Raw genomic sequence first — 19,503 nt, 5'->3', positions numbered from 1 at the left:
TTGGAAAGAAAGAAGTAAAACTCTCTTTATTTGCAGATGACATGATACTATATATAGAAAACTGTAAAGACTCCACTAAAAAACTACTAGAACTGATAAATAAATTCAGTTAAGTAGCAGGAAACAAGATTAATATTCAGAAATTGGTAGTATTTTATACACCTATAATGAACTAATTGCTCATTTTCTAATCAGATGGCTTGTTTTTCTGCTACTGAGATGCATGAGTTTTTTAATATGCTTTGTACACTAGCCCCTCATAAGATATATGATTTGCAAGTATTTTCTCCCATTCAGTAGAGTGCCTTTTCATTTTGTTGATGGTTCCCTTTGCTGCACAGAAGCTTTATAGTATGATCTAGTTCCACTTATTCATTTTCTTTCTTCCTGACACTTCCTCCAGCCATCTTTTCCAACCTAAATTCCAAATATACACTTAACTCCATCGGATTTTTAAATGTTCCCAAAGTAGTACAGAGCCAGAGGATTAGAAATTGTGACATCATTTATCTAATACTACCCTTTTTACTACAAAAAGGGAAATTTTTGGTAGTCTCAATATTTATGCTTTCAAACAATGTCTTGTTTGGATAAGACATTATTTTGGATAATGTCTTATTTTTTATCTTTTCATCTCTCCATTACTGTCCTTCCTTTCAGAATCATCATTCCCTTTGCAAGGGTACTCCCTGCTTCCCCTTCAAATAAGTAAAAAAAAACCTTACACCTTGAATCAAATTTTGCCTCTAGCAAAACCTGTTTCTGCTTATATGTTTTGCTGGTACCACCTGGGAAATGGATTAATTATGGCCCCATAGTTGTTGAGCACAATGGTGGCTCTTCAATCACCTTCAATCTCTCTCAAAGAAAAATAGCTATGGCTTTCCCCCCTCTGGATTATGTGGAAACAAACACACCTGACTTTCTGGATCTATTGCTCCCTAAATCCACATCATAACCATCCTGGCCGCCACTTTACTTCTGTTCCCAACATCTTCTTCTGGCTCTACTCCTCAATATCTATGATTATTCTATTCCAAGATCAAAAGACCCCATTTATCTCTTCCACTGAATCATGGCTCTTGAACATTTATTTGAGCACAATTTCACTCAATGCTTTGCTTTAGGAAGTATTTTTTAATAAATATCTCTAAGAAATTCTTCCACTCATACTACCAGGACTTCCCAAAGAAGACAATAATTCTGATTAAACATAAATTAGACTGTTTTAATATAAATAACTATTGAATCAAAGCATATTCATTTTAAAAGTCTAAGAAATTTAGAGAAGAGTGAAGTTTGTTTTAGAGAAAAAAACTGAAATATACCTTCTTGAATTCCTGTATTCTTTATTTATAGCCCTAACTTCTACAGCTTCCTGAAGGATGTTAGAATCATTTGGAAGCACTTGTGTAAGACAAACCTCTAACTGACATGCACTAGTAATCTTATTTTGATACTCTTCTTTGGCGACATGATTAGGATGGTTTGGAATTCAATTACTGAAAATCGGGCATCAGTTCCTTAGGGGAAGAAAATTTTTTTTTCACAGAAAGAAAGTCTAAGTCCTTAAGAAATATTTGCTCTTTTTTAATTTACTTAAATTCCTATTTTCATTCAGCTATAAGTGAAACATTCTCTCTCTTTTATTTCCATTTCCTCTCTCTAGCATTTGTGTCCTAGTCTTCTTTTTCACAAGGAGAAGACATAAGTACACATTGCCACTCTGGGAAGGTCAAAGGGGATGCATAATGACTGGTATGCTTGCTTCCTGCCAGATACTGTGTAAAGTTCTGTGAACATAAAAATAGGTAAAATCCAAACCTGGCTTCTTAAAGTATTTGTGGCTTATTTAAAGAAGCAGATATCTGTGTAATCATTATACAGTTATTATTCAATAGTAATACTACTTACATAGAGTGCCAATTAAAGTGTTATAAATTAATAGATAGGGAAATAGTTAATTTGACTAAGGAAGTTTAGGAAGGTGTCACAGAAATTGAATTGCAAATGGTACAGAAATATGAAGGGTGATTTACAGTAGGGATATTTTGGCCCACCACTGCTCAGGGTTGGCCTTTGACCTTGAGGTTTGACTGATCCTAGAATGAACTATCAGATGCTGTCAGGGACAAAAGGCAAAGTATGATGACCACAGAGTCTCAAAGAGGCTGGCAGCAGAGAGCAACTCTGGTTGAGGCTTGCCAATCCAGGTTTGGGCCAAGTGTCAGAATCAGAGCAACTAATCACACGTACGGAGTTGAGACATTCCCACAACTTCATCTGAAAACAAAACAAAACAAAAAAGTAGAAATAAAGTACATGTCTTAACATGGCTGTTAGTAACAGAGCAGGTGGATGGATGCTAGCCATCCAACTGAGGTATAGCTTAGGGTTTTTCAAAAAGAACCAATGGGAAAAAAAGAACCAATGCTTGATAAGAAATAACCTGTTTCCTCAAGAGGCAAATCCTCTAAGTAGTCATCTGTAGCTCGTAATATCTGCCTCAGCGCAGAGAGGATCAGAATGTCCTTTAAAGGGTCCAGTTCCAATTCTGAAGCATAATTTTCAACCATCAAAATATTAGAAGTAGGAATGTGCAGCATTTTTTGGACTTCCATTATCTGTGGAAAAAATAAATTTAATTCAGTCATATCAGAAATTTGACTGAATTTAAACATAATGCAAAAATTTTAAAAAGCAATGGCTAGATAAATTCTCTATGTCATATAATTATAATTCAGATAACTACAGTTTTACAATGAGGTATGAACTTGATTCAACCAGACAACTGATCCATTTCTTTATTTGCCTGTGAAGATGTAGTGTGAGTGCATGTGTGCACAGAAACACAGAATACAACACTACTTCAGTAACAGCTGGCTACACACAGTGTTCTTTACCTTGCTTCCAGAAGTCACACTTTTATTCATGTTTAAAAAATCATCTTCAAGAACTTCCTGGTAATTTGTCACGTTAGTAAGCAAGGCTACCTGCTGTATACCTATATCAAATAGATAAATCAGTTATTTTTACCTCATAATGAGCAATGTGTCAACTAGGCAATTAAATGGGCACAAAATCAGTTCTTTGTAGGATATTTTAATATTTAGAGAATGAGATATCCCCCACATCTCAATACGCGATGTGAGGTTCTTCTATTAGGGGAAATGATCTTTTTCTTTTAACATGAGAGATTATTTCTAAATGCAATTAAATCCACATTATGTTACAGTCAGCTGCTATTCCATTCCAATAATCTATTTTAAACTGGTTGGTGGAGGGAGTGGTTGCTGGGCCTTGAGAACTAAAAGGAACCCGAAGAAAGAGAGAAAGTGAGGAAGGTTGCATGTGTATATTTATAAAAGCAAAATGTACTGTTTTCTCACTTCTAAGGACTTCCTCCTTTCTCCCTCACACCACAGAGATGAGATGAATAAATCTCACTCGACTTCTAACATAATCAAAGTTCTGCTTGAGTAACAACTGCTTCTTAAGGGAAAAACATTATTTTAAAATTGAGATTTCCGGGTTACCTCTGAAGCTCCTTTACCAGAGCTTTTCAGATTTCCCCCTGAAAGAAATGTTCCATTTGTGATTTCTATTACTAAATGATGGTCTTTGCTGTCTTCTTTTCATTTATGTCCCTGATAAGTAACTAAAAAAGTGGGTCAGTTAAAAGCTGGCCTCTAATAGAGGGCAGGACTCAATTGACAATTGACACATATGATTTATTTTCCAGCTTCTATTACCATGCAATTCTTCCCTTTCCAAATTAATGAAGTATCCTCTTAGAGTCTCTAAGTCAGCACAGTTATAAGCATTGCCACCCAATGTGGTATGCAGCCATACGTCCTTAGAAAACTCACCTCAAATCTGAGCACTTCTGTAACTCAGTCTTACCCCAATGCACCATGATTTTAAGTCTTTTAAATGCTTATATACTTACATTCAGCATATCTAATGCTTATTACAAGAAAAAATAAAGTTCATTGCATTTGTGTTAACTTTCCAAGGATCGAAATTTACATTAAAAAATGTACGTTCACTTAGCCACTAAGACCATGTTGCAAACTTTAAACTGCATGGACTTTTCTCAGAGCCTAAATATAAGCGGTCTTTCTATTGATGTACTAAACAATGAGGCTATGGAGTATGAATGCCCAAACAAGTCTTTACACTAAAATTTTTGGAAGTCCAATGAGAGGACTTCCATCTACTTCTGGACCAAATGGAAGAGATACACTCTTCTTCCTGCTAAGTACAGCTAAAACCATTGGATACTATATATAAATTAAACACAAAGACTGAAAGGTGAAGAGAAGACAGATTGACTAAGGACCTTGGGATCCAAGAAACAAAGTAGCAGTGAGTCCTTTAAGTTTTCTTTCTATTTCATGTATTCCATATTAGCTGCTGGAAAGGAAATGTTCTTTCCTCTCAAATACTGTATTCCAACCTTGCAACTAAGAAATGCCAACTGGATCTGGCAAAAGAAAAAAAATAAAAGGGAACAGAGGATACAGGGAAGGGAAGGGAACCTGTTCATTTTAGCCAAAGTATGAGAAAAGCCACAACCTAGCAAGACAGAAAAGTTTCAGACAACAGCTCTTCTATCCCAGCCGAACACCACAGAAATAACCTCAGTCCCATCCGTAGACATATTTCCTCCCTTCTCCAACCTCCACCCCAGAGTATTAATAGTACCACACAAGAAGAGCAAGTAGGAAGCCAGGCCTTTATACCTGCAGTGTGCTGGGCCCCCCTCAGTGGTGTCAGTGGAGCCCCCGTGGGAATCCTGGACTTGCACCTAAACTACAGTACAAGGTGCTCCTCTCACTCTCTACCAATGTAACAGGGGACCAAGTAAGAAACTGAAACTTTAATCACTGTTCATTCACCCAGCCTTAATGGGACTCCTAGCTCCCTGAGGTATAAGTGTAGGCCATATTGATAAAAAACAAAATGTTCTTTCCTCTCAAACGTGTCAAACAAATCCTGCTGGAAAATGGTACTTTCGCTCCCACCAGCTTGGTGTCAGAGGACATATGCTGAAACACAAGACTTAAACAAGGTCCAAAATCTCATATTACAGTGTTCAAAATGTCTACAATATAATCAAGAATTACTTGTCACACAAAAAAACAAGAAAATCTAATCTAATTGACATTTGTCAAACGTGCCAAAAATCAACATCATATACATTATTTGCAAACACTTATGGAACATTTGCCAAGATAGGTTATATCCTGAGCCACAAACATACTTCAAAACATTATTAAATCAGAGTGTGTCCTTTGACTACAATAGAATAAACTTTGAAGTCAGTATCAAAATGGTAACAGGAAAAACTTCAAGCACTTGAAAATAAAGCTAAGTAATTTATGAGTCAAGAGGAAGTCTCAAGAGAAATAAAAATGTATTAAATTAGATAATAATGAAAATATAACATGACAAAATTTGTGGGATGAGCATTGAGTGTTTATATATTTTCCTTTCAGCTGACAGGAAAATATGTAAGCACTCAATGCTTGTAACTGAAAGAAGGAAAATTCCATAATCAATAACCTAAGTTTCCACCTCAAGAAACTAGAAAAAATAAAGAGCAAATTATACCCAAATCAAGGAGGTGAAAGAAATCATAAACTGCCTAAATAATAAAATATAATCTGGTTTAAAAATAAATAAAGCAGCAGAAAAAGAAATCACAAAAAATAGATATCAATAAATAAATTGAAAACAGGAAAACAATTTAAAATATCAAAGAAACAAAAACATGATTCCTTGAAAAGATCAATAAAATTGGCAAACCACTGGAAATACTGACAAAAACAAGACAGAAGACACAAATCATCAGTATCAGGAGGAACACAGGGATATGGCTACACACCCTTCAGACATAAAAAGAATAGTGCTATGAATGACTTTACATACATAAATTTGACAATGTAGATGGAACAAACTAAAGTTAAAAACTAAAACCTACCACAACTCATATAACGTGAAATAGATCATTTTAATAGCTCTATAACAGTTTTAAAATGCAATTTTTTATTTTAAAAACTCCTAAAAAAGAAATCCCTGGGCCCAGGTGGTTTGATTGGAGAATTCTAATAAATATTTAAAGAGAAATTAACACCAATTCTATAAAATCTCTTCCAGAAATAGAAGAAGGTAAACTTCCCAATTCATTTTATAAGGCCAGTATTACCCTGATATGAAATCTGACTAAGGGAAAAAAGAGAGAGAGAGAAACAGCTACAGACCAATATCCCTCATGAATATAGATGCAAAATTCTTGATATACTATTATCAAATGGGATTCATCACTATGTGAAAAGAATTATATGCCAAGAATACATGGGCTTCATTCTAAGGAGACAGGGGTAACTCAAGTTTCAAAGAAAATCAATGTAATCCATCATATTAAAAGCCTAGAGAAAAACCCCATGATTATGTCAATCTATGAAGAAAAACTATTTGACAAAAATTCAACATCTTTTTATTCACGATAAAAAACAAAAACTCAGAAAAGTAGAAATAAAGAACTTCCTCATCTCGATTAAAAAAACAAAACTATGAAGAATGCATACACTAATGTTCATAGAAGTTTTATTTGCAATAGCCAAACATTGGAAGTAATCAAAATGTTAAACAAACTGTGGTATATTTATGCCATGGACTACTACTAAACATACAAAAGAATGAATCTAGGTACACATAACAACTACTATGGACCTCCGTAGATATGAGACTGAGTGCAAAAAGAGTCAAAAAGTGACATACTGTATAATTCCATTTACATAACATTCTTAAAATGACAAAATTGTAAAAAGAAAGATGACATGTGTGGTTGTCAAGAATTAAGGATAAAGGGGGTCAGGAGGTACCATAAGGGAGACTTTTGTAGTGATTAAGTAGTTCTATATCTAGATTATAGTGGTCACATAAATCTACACATGTGATAAAATGACATAGAGCTATACACAGAAATTAAGTGTCAATTTCCAAGTTTTGATCACCTTGGTCTGCTCACATAATATGGAGAGGTGACTTCCCTATCAAGCCACAAGAAAATCACATGTGGCAAAAAAAAATGGCCATTTTAGCCTTTGAGGATTGAAGAGTAAGGTCTATGGCCTTTCTTTCCATCAAGGCTGTGGGTGTTGTCTGCCTGCTGTCACCACCAACCACCCAGGGCTTAGCAACTGGAGGAAGTGTACATGGAACTTCTCCATAACCTCTTTGCAACTTCCTATGAATCTATAATTATTTCAAACTACATGTTTTCATAAGTGCAATGAGACTCACCACAGTTTAATACTTCCTTTTGAACTTGTTTTAACTTTTCCACCATTTTAGAGGACAGCGTGCTGATAGAGCTGCTATCTAAGACATAAGCCACACAATGAATCCTGTCCTGCAGTGATGGAGAGACAATGAAGCAAGGATGTCTGGATGTAATTGGTTGTTGGGGATTAAACTGTTAAGAGAAACAAACATAAGGTAACATTTAGAGAGTCTCTGTTGAATTCTTTAAGACAAAATTTATGCTTCAAATGTGACCACCACTGACTTTCAACCCAAAACTCTCCCTTCCCCCAGTTCTCCTTTTCCCAGATTTATTAGTGGTGCCCCTTCCGTATTTCTTCTCCACTCTGATTGTAATGCCATTATATCTTTTTTATAGAACAACCACTTCATTACTTTGGTAAAAAATTATAATTATCCATAATTTACAATATCTATGAAAGAAATACTTTAGAAAAGTACAAATAATGTTTTTTTAAAGCTACAAATCTCAGTCTCAAAAAAAACCCTACATTAAAAAGTCACACACCATTTAAGACTCTTCTCTAAACATTTCGTATACTTGAATGAACTAATGAACAGAGAAAAAGGAGAGACAAAAATATACTAAAAATTTCATTTCACTAAATACTATAATTTATTTCAATTTGACAGACAGAAACTGAGATAAAACAGAAGAAACACCAAATTTCAAATACAAGTTAATATCACTTTACTCCAAGACAATAATCTTTCTAGGATTAGGAATATACATTACAAAGCATAGTAAAAGATTGATTAATTATTCTTTAACTATATATTTCAATGCTGGACTGAGAGGATTCATTTTTCTCTACTGTGAAAACTAAAGGCGTTAGTATGCTCATGATTTTTCTCATCTTTCTGCTCTGCTCTTCATCCCTGTGTCTTTGTCTTCTTAAATTGCGAACTCCATGAGGATAAGAATTATGTTGGTATTCAACTATGTGTGTCTAGTAACTGGCATGGTGTCTCAAGACAAATTAGTTTTTAAATGTGGGGTTTTTTAAATAAATGAATACATAGCTATGGTTCCCAATTAAGCATAATTGAAAGTTGAAGGAAGTCACTGTTTAGAAATTGAGGCTAATTGTATTACTCCCAATACCTAAAAGAAAGATGATCATGATAGTTAATTTTTGAGAATTAAGAGTACATCATCTCTTTTATCTTTTCAGACACCCCATGAGATGGGCATTATTATGTCCTACAATACATTTCACATGTTGAAAAAAGCAGACTTACAGAGACATGTTTATGGACACACATCTCAGTGGCAGAGCTGACCTTTGGATCTAGTTATTCAAGTAGCATTTAAGTAATAAAGACTAAATATTTTAGTATAATAGCATGCTTAACAAAAAAATGGTTAACTGCTCCAATGTTTTGTATAAGTGATCAAAAAAGTGTGAGATTAAAATGTGTGATATAAACACAATCTCCTCATGACCTTTTACTGGAAGTAGAATCCTGCCATTGGCTCTATTTCTTAAGAGCACAGAAAAGAAGAGCAGTTATTGTACTTGCATGAATACTTACCCATTTAAAGTACAGTAGTGTTAGTTAATGTTGAAATCACCTTATAATAGCTAAAACTGCCTTATGGAGTAAAAATTCAACAAAATGCATGATAAAAGTTATTTGAAATGTTTTAGAGATGAGTGTTCTTACATGATATCTGTTTGCAATGCAGCCTTTTAAGATGTGACATATGTCATCCAAATGCAATCCTGCTCCTTCTTTCTCATCCAGCCCCATGGAATCACACAACTTAAATCGTAGAGATTCTCCATCTTTTCCATCTTTAACAGAATATATTCTATACTGTAAAGAATATACATATATCAAGTATAAAACTGCATTCTTCAATTAACACTCAAGACAAGACAATAAGAAGGCCAGAGACTGGTTAATATTCTAACACTCTTGTCCTCAAACATTTTGATCTCAGGATCACTTTTAACTCTTAAATATTATTGAGGGTCCCACAAATATTTAATATGAGCTATATTTATTAATATTTAATATAAAAGTTAAAAATGAAAGCTTTAAATATTTCTTTAAAAATTTGTTTAACCCTCACCCAAGAATACTTTCATTGACTCTAGACAGGAATTGGGGTTGAGAGGGAGAACAACATCAATGTGAAAGAGGAACATCAACTGGTTGCCTCCCAACACACCCCAGCTAAGGCTCAAACCCACAACCTACATATGTGCCCAGAGAGGGAATATGACCTATAACCTTTTGTTGTATGGAAAACTCTCTAATCAACTGAGCCACAGCGACCAGAACTTATATATTTCTCATATCATTTTAAAATGTAATTACGAACTCTGATTGGTATGGCTTAGTGGATTGAGTGATGGCCTGTGAAGCAAAGGGTCACTAGTTTGGTTCCCAGTCCAGGTACATGCCTGGGTTTCAGGCCAGGTCCCCAGTTGTGGGCACACAAGAAGCAACCACACATTGATATTTCTCTTCCTCTCTCTCTCCCTCCCCCTCTCTCTATAAGTACATAAAATCCTAAAATAAAATGCAATTATGAATCTTTTACATGTTAATGTAAAGGAAGCAAGATTTCTACAAAAAATAAAATTACTTTCCAATAATATTATTTAAAAAGTGGGATTGATTTACATTTTGCCAGTTTTTCGAATGTCTGGATTAACAGAATATAGCTTGATATCTCATATTTGCCTCTGCATTCAATCTGTTGTGATATATTGTTTTGGTTGAAGTATATAAAGAAAATCTGGCTTCACATACATATATGTAGTAAGAAAAGGAGGAGTATTTAACAACTTTCTGAGGATTTTGGTTATTCTTCATTAACATATATCAAAGATCAACAAGTGGTAATTTCTCAAATGTTAGTTACAATATGGAATCAGTGACATTTTATACTCTTATTACATTAAATTCACTGATATATATTACATGTTGAATATCTCTCTTATCCACACATGATTTTGTAACTTGATGCATTGCTCATTTAAAATATTGTTTCAGCCCTGGAGGGGTGGCCTAGTTGGTTGGTTTGATCTCTGATCAGTGCATGTACCAAGGCTGTGGGTTCAATCCCTGGTTGGGGAACATTATAGGAGGCTGCTAAATGATGTTTCTCTCTCTCTAAAAAGCCAGTGAAGATATCCTTCGGTAAGAATTAAAAATAGACATATACTGGTTCAATGGCTTATATAGATTTTCCAGATATTGGCATGTTCCATTGTACAATATTAAAACATCATTTCTGCCCTGGCTGGTGTAGCTCACTGGATTGAGCTTGGGCTGAGAACCAAAGGGTTGCAGGTTCAATTCCCAGTCAGGGCATATGCCTCAGTTGCAGTCCAGGTCCCCAGTGGGGGCCACACAAGAGGCAACCACACATTGATGTTTCTCTCCCACTCTTTCTCCTTCCCTTCCCCTCTCTCTAAAAATTAAATAAATAAATAATCTTTTTTAAAAACCATCATTTCTGTTAATAACACCATTAATTTAATCAGATAAGTGTTGGAAAATTGTCAAGCTCAGAGTGGTGGACACATGTTTCTTAAAGTTCTCATATTTCTTTTTTTTTTTAATATTTTCTTTATTTATTTTTCGAGAGAGGGGAAGGGAAGGAGAAAGAGTGGGAGAGAAACATCAATGTGTGGTTGCCTCTCATGTGTCCCCTGCCGGGAACTGGCCTGCAACCCAGGCATGTGCCCTGACTGGGAATCGAACCGCGATACTCTGGTTCGCAGGCCCGTGCTCAATCCACTGAGCTACGCCAGCCAGGGCTAAAGTTCTCATATTTCTGTTAACAGCTAAAATGTTATCATTGGCACCAAACACTGTTGGTTTTCCTTGGAGTTATAGGCCTACTTTGTGCATTTTCCAAAAATTGTCTACTGAATATGCAGTATAAGAAAGTCTTCCAATTGTCTTTTTGATTAAAATTTTATGGTACATGAGAAAAGTTGAACTCACAACTCAATCACACCTGTGCCTTTGACAATCACCCACCACATTTTGATTTCAATTAGAAAGGTTTTATGTGTATTTCTCATTTTTTTTACTGCAAGCTCAGTGGTAAGGAAGAATACTCTACTAGTAGTGTTTGGTGTCATTACTTGATTAGAGCTAAGATGCCAACTGATAAAACAACATTCGTATGGTTAGTTTAAATGTCAACACGCTAGAAAGTGCAGAAAGCATCTTAATATTATTATAAAAGTAATTTTAAACTCACAGATCCTCTAAAAGGGTCCCAGGAAACCTCAGGGGTCCACAAACCTCATTCTGAGGAGCACTACTTTAACAAACATTTCATAAATAAATATACTCAATCTGACCCCAACAGAATTTTTAAAAGCATTCTAAAAAATGTTTACTTATTGATCAAATACACTTCCAACATAGACACAACTATGGAAGATTTGGAAAAATTACCAAATAAACAAATAAATATGGTCTCTTAGAGACATCAGAGGATACTTTAATCACAGTTCTCCCATTTCACACCAGAAAGTTTAGAACTGCCCCCATGACCTATTGCAAACTTTGATGAAGTTAAGAGCTCCCACTGGCGCATAAAATGCCTAGAAGTGATCCCATTGGAGATTTCAATTTGAGTGAATGGGACTTACTGGTTCCTCAACAGGCAAGGAATTACACAAAACATCAGAATCACATATGTAAGGACATTTACATTTTAAGATCCGTATGCACATTCATGGTTTCATGGACTATTAATTTCTTCCTTTGATTTTTATTGGGAACTTCAATTCTTCAGTTTAACAATAACTGACAACCTTTGGACCAACTAAGAACTTCAGTTCTTCAAAAAGAAGGACCGGTTCTCTGAGCAATAAAATACTATTTTTTCTTACAAATGTTCTGTCCTATATTTCTAAAGTTTATATAGTATTTGCATTTAATTTGGAGTTTAGCATTTACATCTTAACTTTAAGCAATGCCTTCTAAGTTTTCAACATAAAAAGACAGAAACTCCGTACTGATGAGTACTTCTATTAAAGCATCTATTACATTGAATAATACTTACTTGTTTATTACCTACATTGATCTCTAAGATCCCTTAACAAAGAGACTAAGTATTATTTGTATTTAGGCCTCTATTGCCAACATAATATTTAGAAAACAGAGATATTTCAATCAAATGCTCAGAGAAATTTCAAAAAAGCAAATCAAATGTACTGAGTGTTATTACTCTGCAGATGTATCAAAATAAATCCACTCCCAGCCAAGATGGAAGAGTAGGTGGAAACACTGGGCCTTCTCTCACAACCAAAATTAAGGACAACATAGATTTAGAAACAAAACCACAACCAGAACAGACAGAAAATTGAACTGTACTGAACTCTGACAACAAAACATTCATCCAGAACAGTAAGAGGGGCAGAGTCAACAGCTGGCAGAGAGGGATGGTCCTGGCAGGAGGAGGCAGTGGTTAGCAGAACCAGGTTGAGGGGAGGAAACCAGCAAACCCAGTGAGACTTGCAAGGCAGTTAGTTGGCTGACTGTGGACACACATTCCATGAAGATAAACCAGACAAAAAAGGGCAGTGAGACAGACCACACAACCCAGGGCCCCAGTGACAAGAAACAAAGACTAAAAGCACAGATTGAAAAGACTTGCAGGGGTTGAGGTGCCTGGAGAGACTCCAAGCCTCACAGGAGAGTTCACTGGAGAGACCCACAGGGTCCTAGAATGTACACAACCCCACCCACCTGGGAATCAACACCAGAAGGGCCTAATTTGCTTGTGGGAAGTGGCAGAGGGGACTGAAATCCAAGAGAGAGCAGAGAAAATGCCATTGCTTCCTTTTTGACCCCACCCCCACATACAGTGTCAAAACCCAGCAACTGGGGTGCCCTGACCTGGTGAATATCTAAGGCTCTGCCCCTCATACATGACAGGCACATCAAAACAAAAAATTATGGCTCAAACAGAAGAACAGATCAAAGCCCCAGAACCAATACTTCAAAGCAACCAAGAGATGGCCAACCAGATACACAGTTCAAAACATTGGTTATCAGAATGCTCACAGAACTGGTTGATTTTGGTCACAAATTAGATGAAAAAATGAAGGCTACACTAAGTGAAATGAAGGAAAATGCACAGAGAACCAATAGTGATAGGAAGGAAACTGGGACTCAAATCAATGAAGTGGACCAGAAGAAAGAAACAACCAAACAGAAAAGAATGAAGAAACAAGAACTTTAAGAAATGAGGAGAGGCTTAGGAATCTCCAGGACATCTTTAAACATTCCAATATCCAAATCATAGGGGTACCAGAGGGGAAAAGAAAAAGCAACAAGTGGAACTTATTTGAACAAATAATAAAGGAGAACTTCCCGAGTCTGGCAAAGGAAATAGACTTCCAGGAAATCCATGAAGCTCAGAGAGTCCCAAAGAAGGTGGACCCAAAGAGGAATACACCAAGGTACATTGTAATTACATTAGCCAAGATTAAAATGGAGAGAATTCTAGAAGCAGCCAGAGATAAGCGGATTTCTCAAAAGAGACCTTACAGGCAAGAAGGGGCTGGAAAGAAGTATTTTAAGTCATGAAACACAAGTACCTACATCCAAGATTGCTCTGTCCAGCAAAGTTTTCATTTAGAATGGAAGGGCAGATAAAGTGCTTTTCAGATAAAGTCAAGTTCAAAGAGTTGATCATCACCAAGCCCTTATTATATGAAATGTTAAAGGGACTTATCTAAGAAAAAGAAGATACAAAAATATGAACAGTGAAAGGACATCAAACTACAATTATTAACAACCACACATAACAAAAGCAAACTAAGAGGACAGCTAGATCAGGAGTGGAAACATAGAAATGAAAATCTCTTGGAGGGTTAGCAACAGGGGAGTGGGAGGAGGAGAAGAGGGGGAAGGTACAGAGAATAAGTAGCATAGATGGTGGGGAGAAAATAGGGGAGGGCAAGAATAGTATGGGAAATGTAGAAGCTAAAGAACTTATGACACATGGACATGAACTAAAAGGGGGAATGTGGGTGCAAGGGAGTGTGCAGGGTAAAGGGGAATGAGGGGCAGAAATGGGATTACTGTAATGGCATAATCAATAAAATATATTTAAAAATAAATAAATAAAATAAAGCCACTCATGTGAATGGAATAAGGGCAATTTAAAAACACAAAATGTGATTCTTAAAAAATACTAGAAAATGCTTTCAGTTATTGAATATGACACAACTAAAATGAGCAGTTACTGTTTTATGCTAGATTTTGCACTGACAGTGCACAGCATATTCCAAAACAGGAGATGACAATATATGGTTGTAGCAATTATAGATAGACACAGCTTGGTTATGAAATTTTTTATTTATTCTTTTTATTTTCTTTGTTTAATTGAATGACATCTTGAGAAGCATAAAAGTTTCTAGATAAATATTGTGCCGTAATTTTTAGATCTTTGAGTTACTGTTTTAAAATGGTGTTAGATTTTGTTTCCTTAAACATATTTGATCATAAGTAAGATAGTGTTTGTAGGAGTATTTACAGATTTACCCTTTGAAGTCTGACCCACAAAGGGAATTGCTGTTTTGCTGTTCATCATTTCTTATAGAATTGTCTCATACAATGGGAAATTATGTTATTACAGAGTTCAAATTTCTTTTTTTAGGAAAAAAAGAAAAATAATTTCAATCTAGATAAAGCCATGTGACACGAGTAAATATATACATTAAATATAATAAATGAAAATTTACACAAAATTTGTATAATTTTGTGACTATTTTTTACAAGTCTCAAAATCATGCTTCATTTAACTACTTCTTGCATCCATAATAATGGAAAGACCTGCCATATAATATACCTGTCATGTAGGCAATTCTCATATTCACCTTTTACTCTTGTTTTACATTTGATATAGCATTTAATAATTTGTAGATTAAGAAAAGGTTACTGTTCTAAAAGAAAGTGGCAAAAAATTAACAAACCTAGTAATTGTAATTTATAAAAATCCTCAGAAAATTCTGAAAAAAACTTACCAGTTCAGTAATGCTGGTGCTATCGAACCCCACAGCAGCTTGGCGAGTCACATGGCCTTGGAAAACAGACTTCACTGAATTGAAAAAACTGGACTTTCCAGACCCAACTGGACCCAACAAAAGAATGCGAATTTCTGAAACCAAGTCTTCAGAGGGTTTGTAGGTTCTGAGGTCTGCTAAGAGCTCATGTCTACGCCTGTTAAAATGCAGTAGTTAGATACAACAGCGAAAATTCCATAAAGAACAGCACAATTCTTCAGGAGCTTTTGTACTCCCATTTTAAAAGTATAACTTAATTACTTAATTATTATGTTTATGTTAACATCTATTATATGATGTGAATGGTCTAGGTTATGTGTTTTGTTATGTGTTCATCTGACCAGAATACATTAAGGACCAACCAAATCACTGTCAATCTATTAGTCTTAGACAGCATAAATCTAATAAGAAATATCAACAACAATGAAAATGAATTATTATTTTCTATAATATATTGTATTAAGAAGAAATCAAAATAAAATATATGTAATGCAGATATTTACCTACAAATTGGGAAGAAGGGACTTTAATTTTAAAATTTACTGAAGTTCTCCAAAATCTTTATTCTTAAGGAAAAGTTTCAAAGGTATTATCTAAAATAGTCAGCTAGATTCTGTCTGGAAAATTTTTAATATAACAAGTCCAAACTCAACCTGATGTTAAATTGTCATCAAGTGGATTTTTAAAGTTTCAGAGTTGGCCATGTTTTTGTTTTTGCTGTTGTGATAAACTGCCTTGAAATATTATGTCAGGAACACTATCGTTTATTTTTTATCACTCCAAGTGACTTTTATCTTGCTATTTCATTGTCAGTGTCATTTATACAATTTGTGTAAATGAAATGAGATGTACACAGTGCAAGAACCTAACTTACTGTGCAGCTCCTGTTATCCTGCTAATGTAGCCGTTACCACCCTTAATTCCTATAAAAAATAAACACAGCATCATAATTTTTTAAACTTCTTAGTTCCCTTATAAAAGTCTAATGAAATATGGCTACTTTACCTTTCAAATAAGGCATTAAGTGTGCCTGCCTTACCCAGGGCTGAGTTATTCAGTTAGAAGTTAGGGTTGGCAACAGAATGAAGAGAAAAATTACCTTCTCAACACATTAACTCATTCTGAAAACTCACATAACCATGCCTAGAAGTTTTAGGAGTGACCAAACAAAAAGGCACCATGTGTCAAAATAGACCTGCTCTGATAGTAAGTTTCTCAGTCCTTCTCTCTCTCTCCCCACCCCCCACCTCTCCATCTCCATCTCTCCACTTACACTTCTCAATTTACTTTGCTCAAAGCTGCCTGTACTTTCCAGTCTCCCAAATATTTAAGGTTATCTAATTTAACATACCTTCAACTCGAAAAACTTCACATTCCGAATATCTTGAGGACCTGAACTTTACTCCTAATTCATTTACTAACGATGAATGTAGATAAACTGTGGAATTATTTGGAATTAAGGAGAAAACATCTTGAAAATCAGGGTGACAAGCTGTCAATTCTTTTTGAGTAATGGTTAGTGTCGTATTTAAAAATGCAGTTTTTATTTCAGTTTCATTATTTTTTAATGAAAAATAGAAGGAAGAGTTTGACTTTTCAAATTTTTCACTCATTATAGGATAGTGCCCAAGGATAAAGATCCCAACAATATCTTTGGGACAGTAAATCACTGTTATAGTGGATCCCTGATTACTGCACCTATCAAGCATTTCACTAGTGCAACGTCCATGGACACTAGATTTATAAAGAAGAGTCAAGGAAACACTTCCGAGCAGCTTCTGCAGACTTTTTTCCTCATTCCATGTCAATCGGGTTGTCACTGCCATTGTTCTGAATCTAATGGAAAAACGATCATAATTAAGAGGAAAGTATAGTGTAGTGATTTAGAGTACAGATATCTGTTTCTAGTTCCAGTACTAATTTTTTTCTCTGACTTAATTAAAACATGTTATTTGAATTATAAGGCAATAGAATTAAACAAAAATAGGTACATGTTAAAAATAATTTCAAAATAAAAATATAATTAAAGTTTTAAATCAGTAGACAAAATGAAATGCATACTGGATAAAGAATAAGGAAAAAATAATCAACTAGAATACAGATCAGCAGACTTTTTCTTAGTGACAGATAGTAAATATTTTAGGCTTTGTGGCTACAAGGTCTCTGCCACAGTTGGTCAGCTATGCCAGTGTAATGCAAAAGCAGCCACAGACAACACGTAAAGAAACAGGCATGACTGTGTTCCAATAAAACTTTCTGTACAAAAACGGGTGGCTGGCACACAGGCCATAGTTTGCCAGCCCATGAATTAGAAGATAAAAATGAGGAATGTGTACAGAAAAGAGCTCACAAAGAAAGAAACTGAAATATAAAAAGTGTTAATAGGTAAGGAGTTCCTGAAGTGGCAGAATGGACCATTAGCAATATGCCAATTCTTTCAATGAGAAAAATTAAAAATTCAGGATAAACTATAAAATACATAGATTTGAAAGTATTGCAGAGCTAACAAAACAGGGATGAATTACTTTATTGGCTATGATTTGGGGGGAAAGTGAATACAGAGAGGTAATGTTGGCATATGGGAGTACATTTTCCTGAGGTGCATCTGTAAACATTGGAAGAGGTACCTGAGATGTTGAGAAATTAACCAAAGTATTTACTAGACTCATAGAGCTAAGGAAATATTGCACAACAAGGAAGATCCTTGGCAACTCTCCCTTCAGGCTGTGTGTTATGAGTCTGAAGAAGCACCAGGAAGAAGTGAGGTGGGGTGGCCTGCAAGTAGACTTAATCTCATCTTCTAGTAATCTCAATCTATGACACGGTTAAGATCAATGAGAATCGCTAGTGCCTCTAGCTGCATAATGCATACGGCAGAGTAAATACTTTTTTAGGTTCAAATTATCTCTATAATCTTTTTATTTTAAATATTCAGTGCCTCACACTAGTCATACACACAGGGCAGCAAGTAAAACAGTATGATATAAAACAGAAAGGAACAAAAACACAGAAAAACAAACCCAAACACATACTGGAGTTATCTACATAGAGTTTTAAATAACCATGTTTGGTTTGTTCAAATTAAAAGGTAAGATTTAATGGTTGACAGCAAAATGGAAAAAAATTAAAAAGACACAAAGAAATTCTGGACTTAAAAGTCTATAAATCTGAAACTTAAAAAATTGAAGGATAAATTTAACAGCAGATTATACACACTTGAAGAAAGAATTAGAATACATCAAACTGAAGCAATGAGACAAAATAGAAATTATACTAGAGGTAACTAATTCTTTATAGTTCCACATATTTACAATTTTTATTAAAAAGCATAACATATGAAAGACAAAAGTATAATCATTAGCAGAAATTTCGTTCGGAAAAACTTTTCAAAGGAGGTAAAACAGGCCATTTTCTTCCTACATGGCTAGGAAACACTGGATGGCAGGAGGTTACTTACTTACCTGCTTTTAAGAATTGGATGTAAATGGACTATTATCTGCTCTCTCTGGTTTATGTAGGAGTCACACTGGAGACAGAAGGTTCTGCTGAGACTCAGCGTCTTCCTATTTGAAAGGAATGAAACTGAAACTCAAAGCAGGGACGAATCAGCTGGCAGCATGCCAAGTGCCATAAGTTTCTTTTTCCCTACAAGAAAGAGGCAGAGAAAACAGAACAGAAAAAAAAAAAAGATTCCTGCTGAACGCATGAAAATGATTTTTGATTCCCTCTGTAGCCCACACGTAAGCATGCGTGAAATGTTAATTATTAATAAAAATATACAATAAAACTAATAGCCAACATTTTTTAGGCATTTAACCATGTACTTAACACCATGCAACTAAACACCTAGCAACTACATGCATTTTTTTAGTTTCTCCTCAAAACAATCTTACTCATTAAACACTATTAGTATCCCTAGTTCTTAAAATATAAAAATTAAACAAGGATATTAAATGGCATTGCCGAAAGTCACTCAGCTAATGGAATGAAGTTGTCTAGTATTCAAAATCAAGTCTTTTTGCACTGGAACAAACAGATGAAGATTCAGTTTTCTCTGAATTTATTCAGAAGGCACTGCACTGTTCCCCCCCGTCCCCCCCCACCATTTATATATTTG

General features: G+C 35.0%; 1 protein-coding gene across 3 annotated transcripts; it reads right to left on the bottom strand.

Annotated features, from left to right (window-relative positions):
• On the bottom strand, positions 1 to 18,973 carry IFI44L (interferon induced protein 44 like). 3 transcript variants are annotated; one of them, XM_037148122.2, is made up of 9 exons: positions 18,848 to 18,973; positions 16,738 to 17,222; positions 16,261 to 16,309; positions 15,348 to 15,543; positions 9,001 to 9,153; positions 7,312 to 7,483; positions 2,904 to 3,004; positions 2,450 to 2,624; positions 1 to 2,283 (listed from the first exon to the last, which is right to left on the bottom strand). In XM_037148122.2, the coding sequence occupies exons 2-9, from the start codon at positions 17,210 to 17,212 to the stop codon at positions 2,243 to 2,245; spliced, it is 1,362 nt and encodes a 453-aa protein (XP_037004017.2). In that variant the 5' UTR covers positions 17,213 to 17,222; positions 18,848 to 18,973; the 3' UTR covers positions 1 to 2,242. The 3 variants fall into 3 exon arrangements, with proteins under 3 accessions (XP_037004017.2, XP_037004018.2, XP_037004019.2); XM_037148123.2 differs by lacking the exon at positions 16,261 to 16,309 and having other exon boundaries at positions 17,085 to 17,222; positions 18,848 to 18,972; XM_037148124.2 differs by lacking the exon at positions 18,848 to 18,973 and having other exon boundaries at positions 17,085 to 17,207.
• Positions 18,974 to 19,503: the final 530 nt, after the last annotated feature.

The sequence above is a fragment of the Artibeus jamaicensis genome, unplaced genomic scaffold, assembly GCF_021234435.1.
Source record: "Artibeus jamaicensis isolate MK-2021 breed Jamaican fruit bat unplaced genomic scaffold, CSHL_Jam_final scaffold_1019, whole genome shotgun sequence".
Classification (NCBI taxonomy): Eukaryota; Metazoa; Chordata; class Mammalia; order Chiroptera; family Phyllostomidae; genus Artibeus; species Artibeus jamaicensis.
The sequence above is the reverse complement of the archived record's forward strand: the minus strand, read 5'-3'. Positions and strand labels throughout refer to the sequence as shown.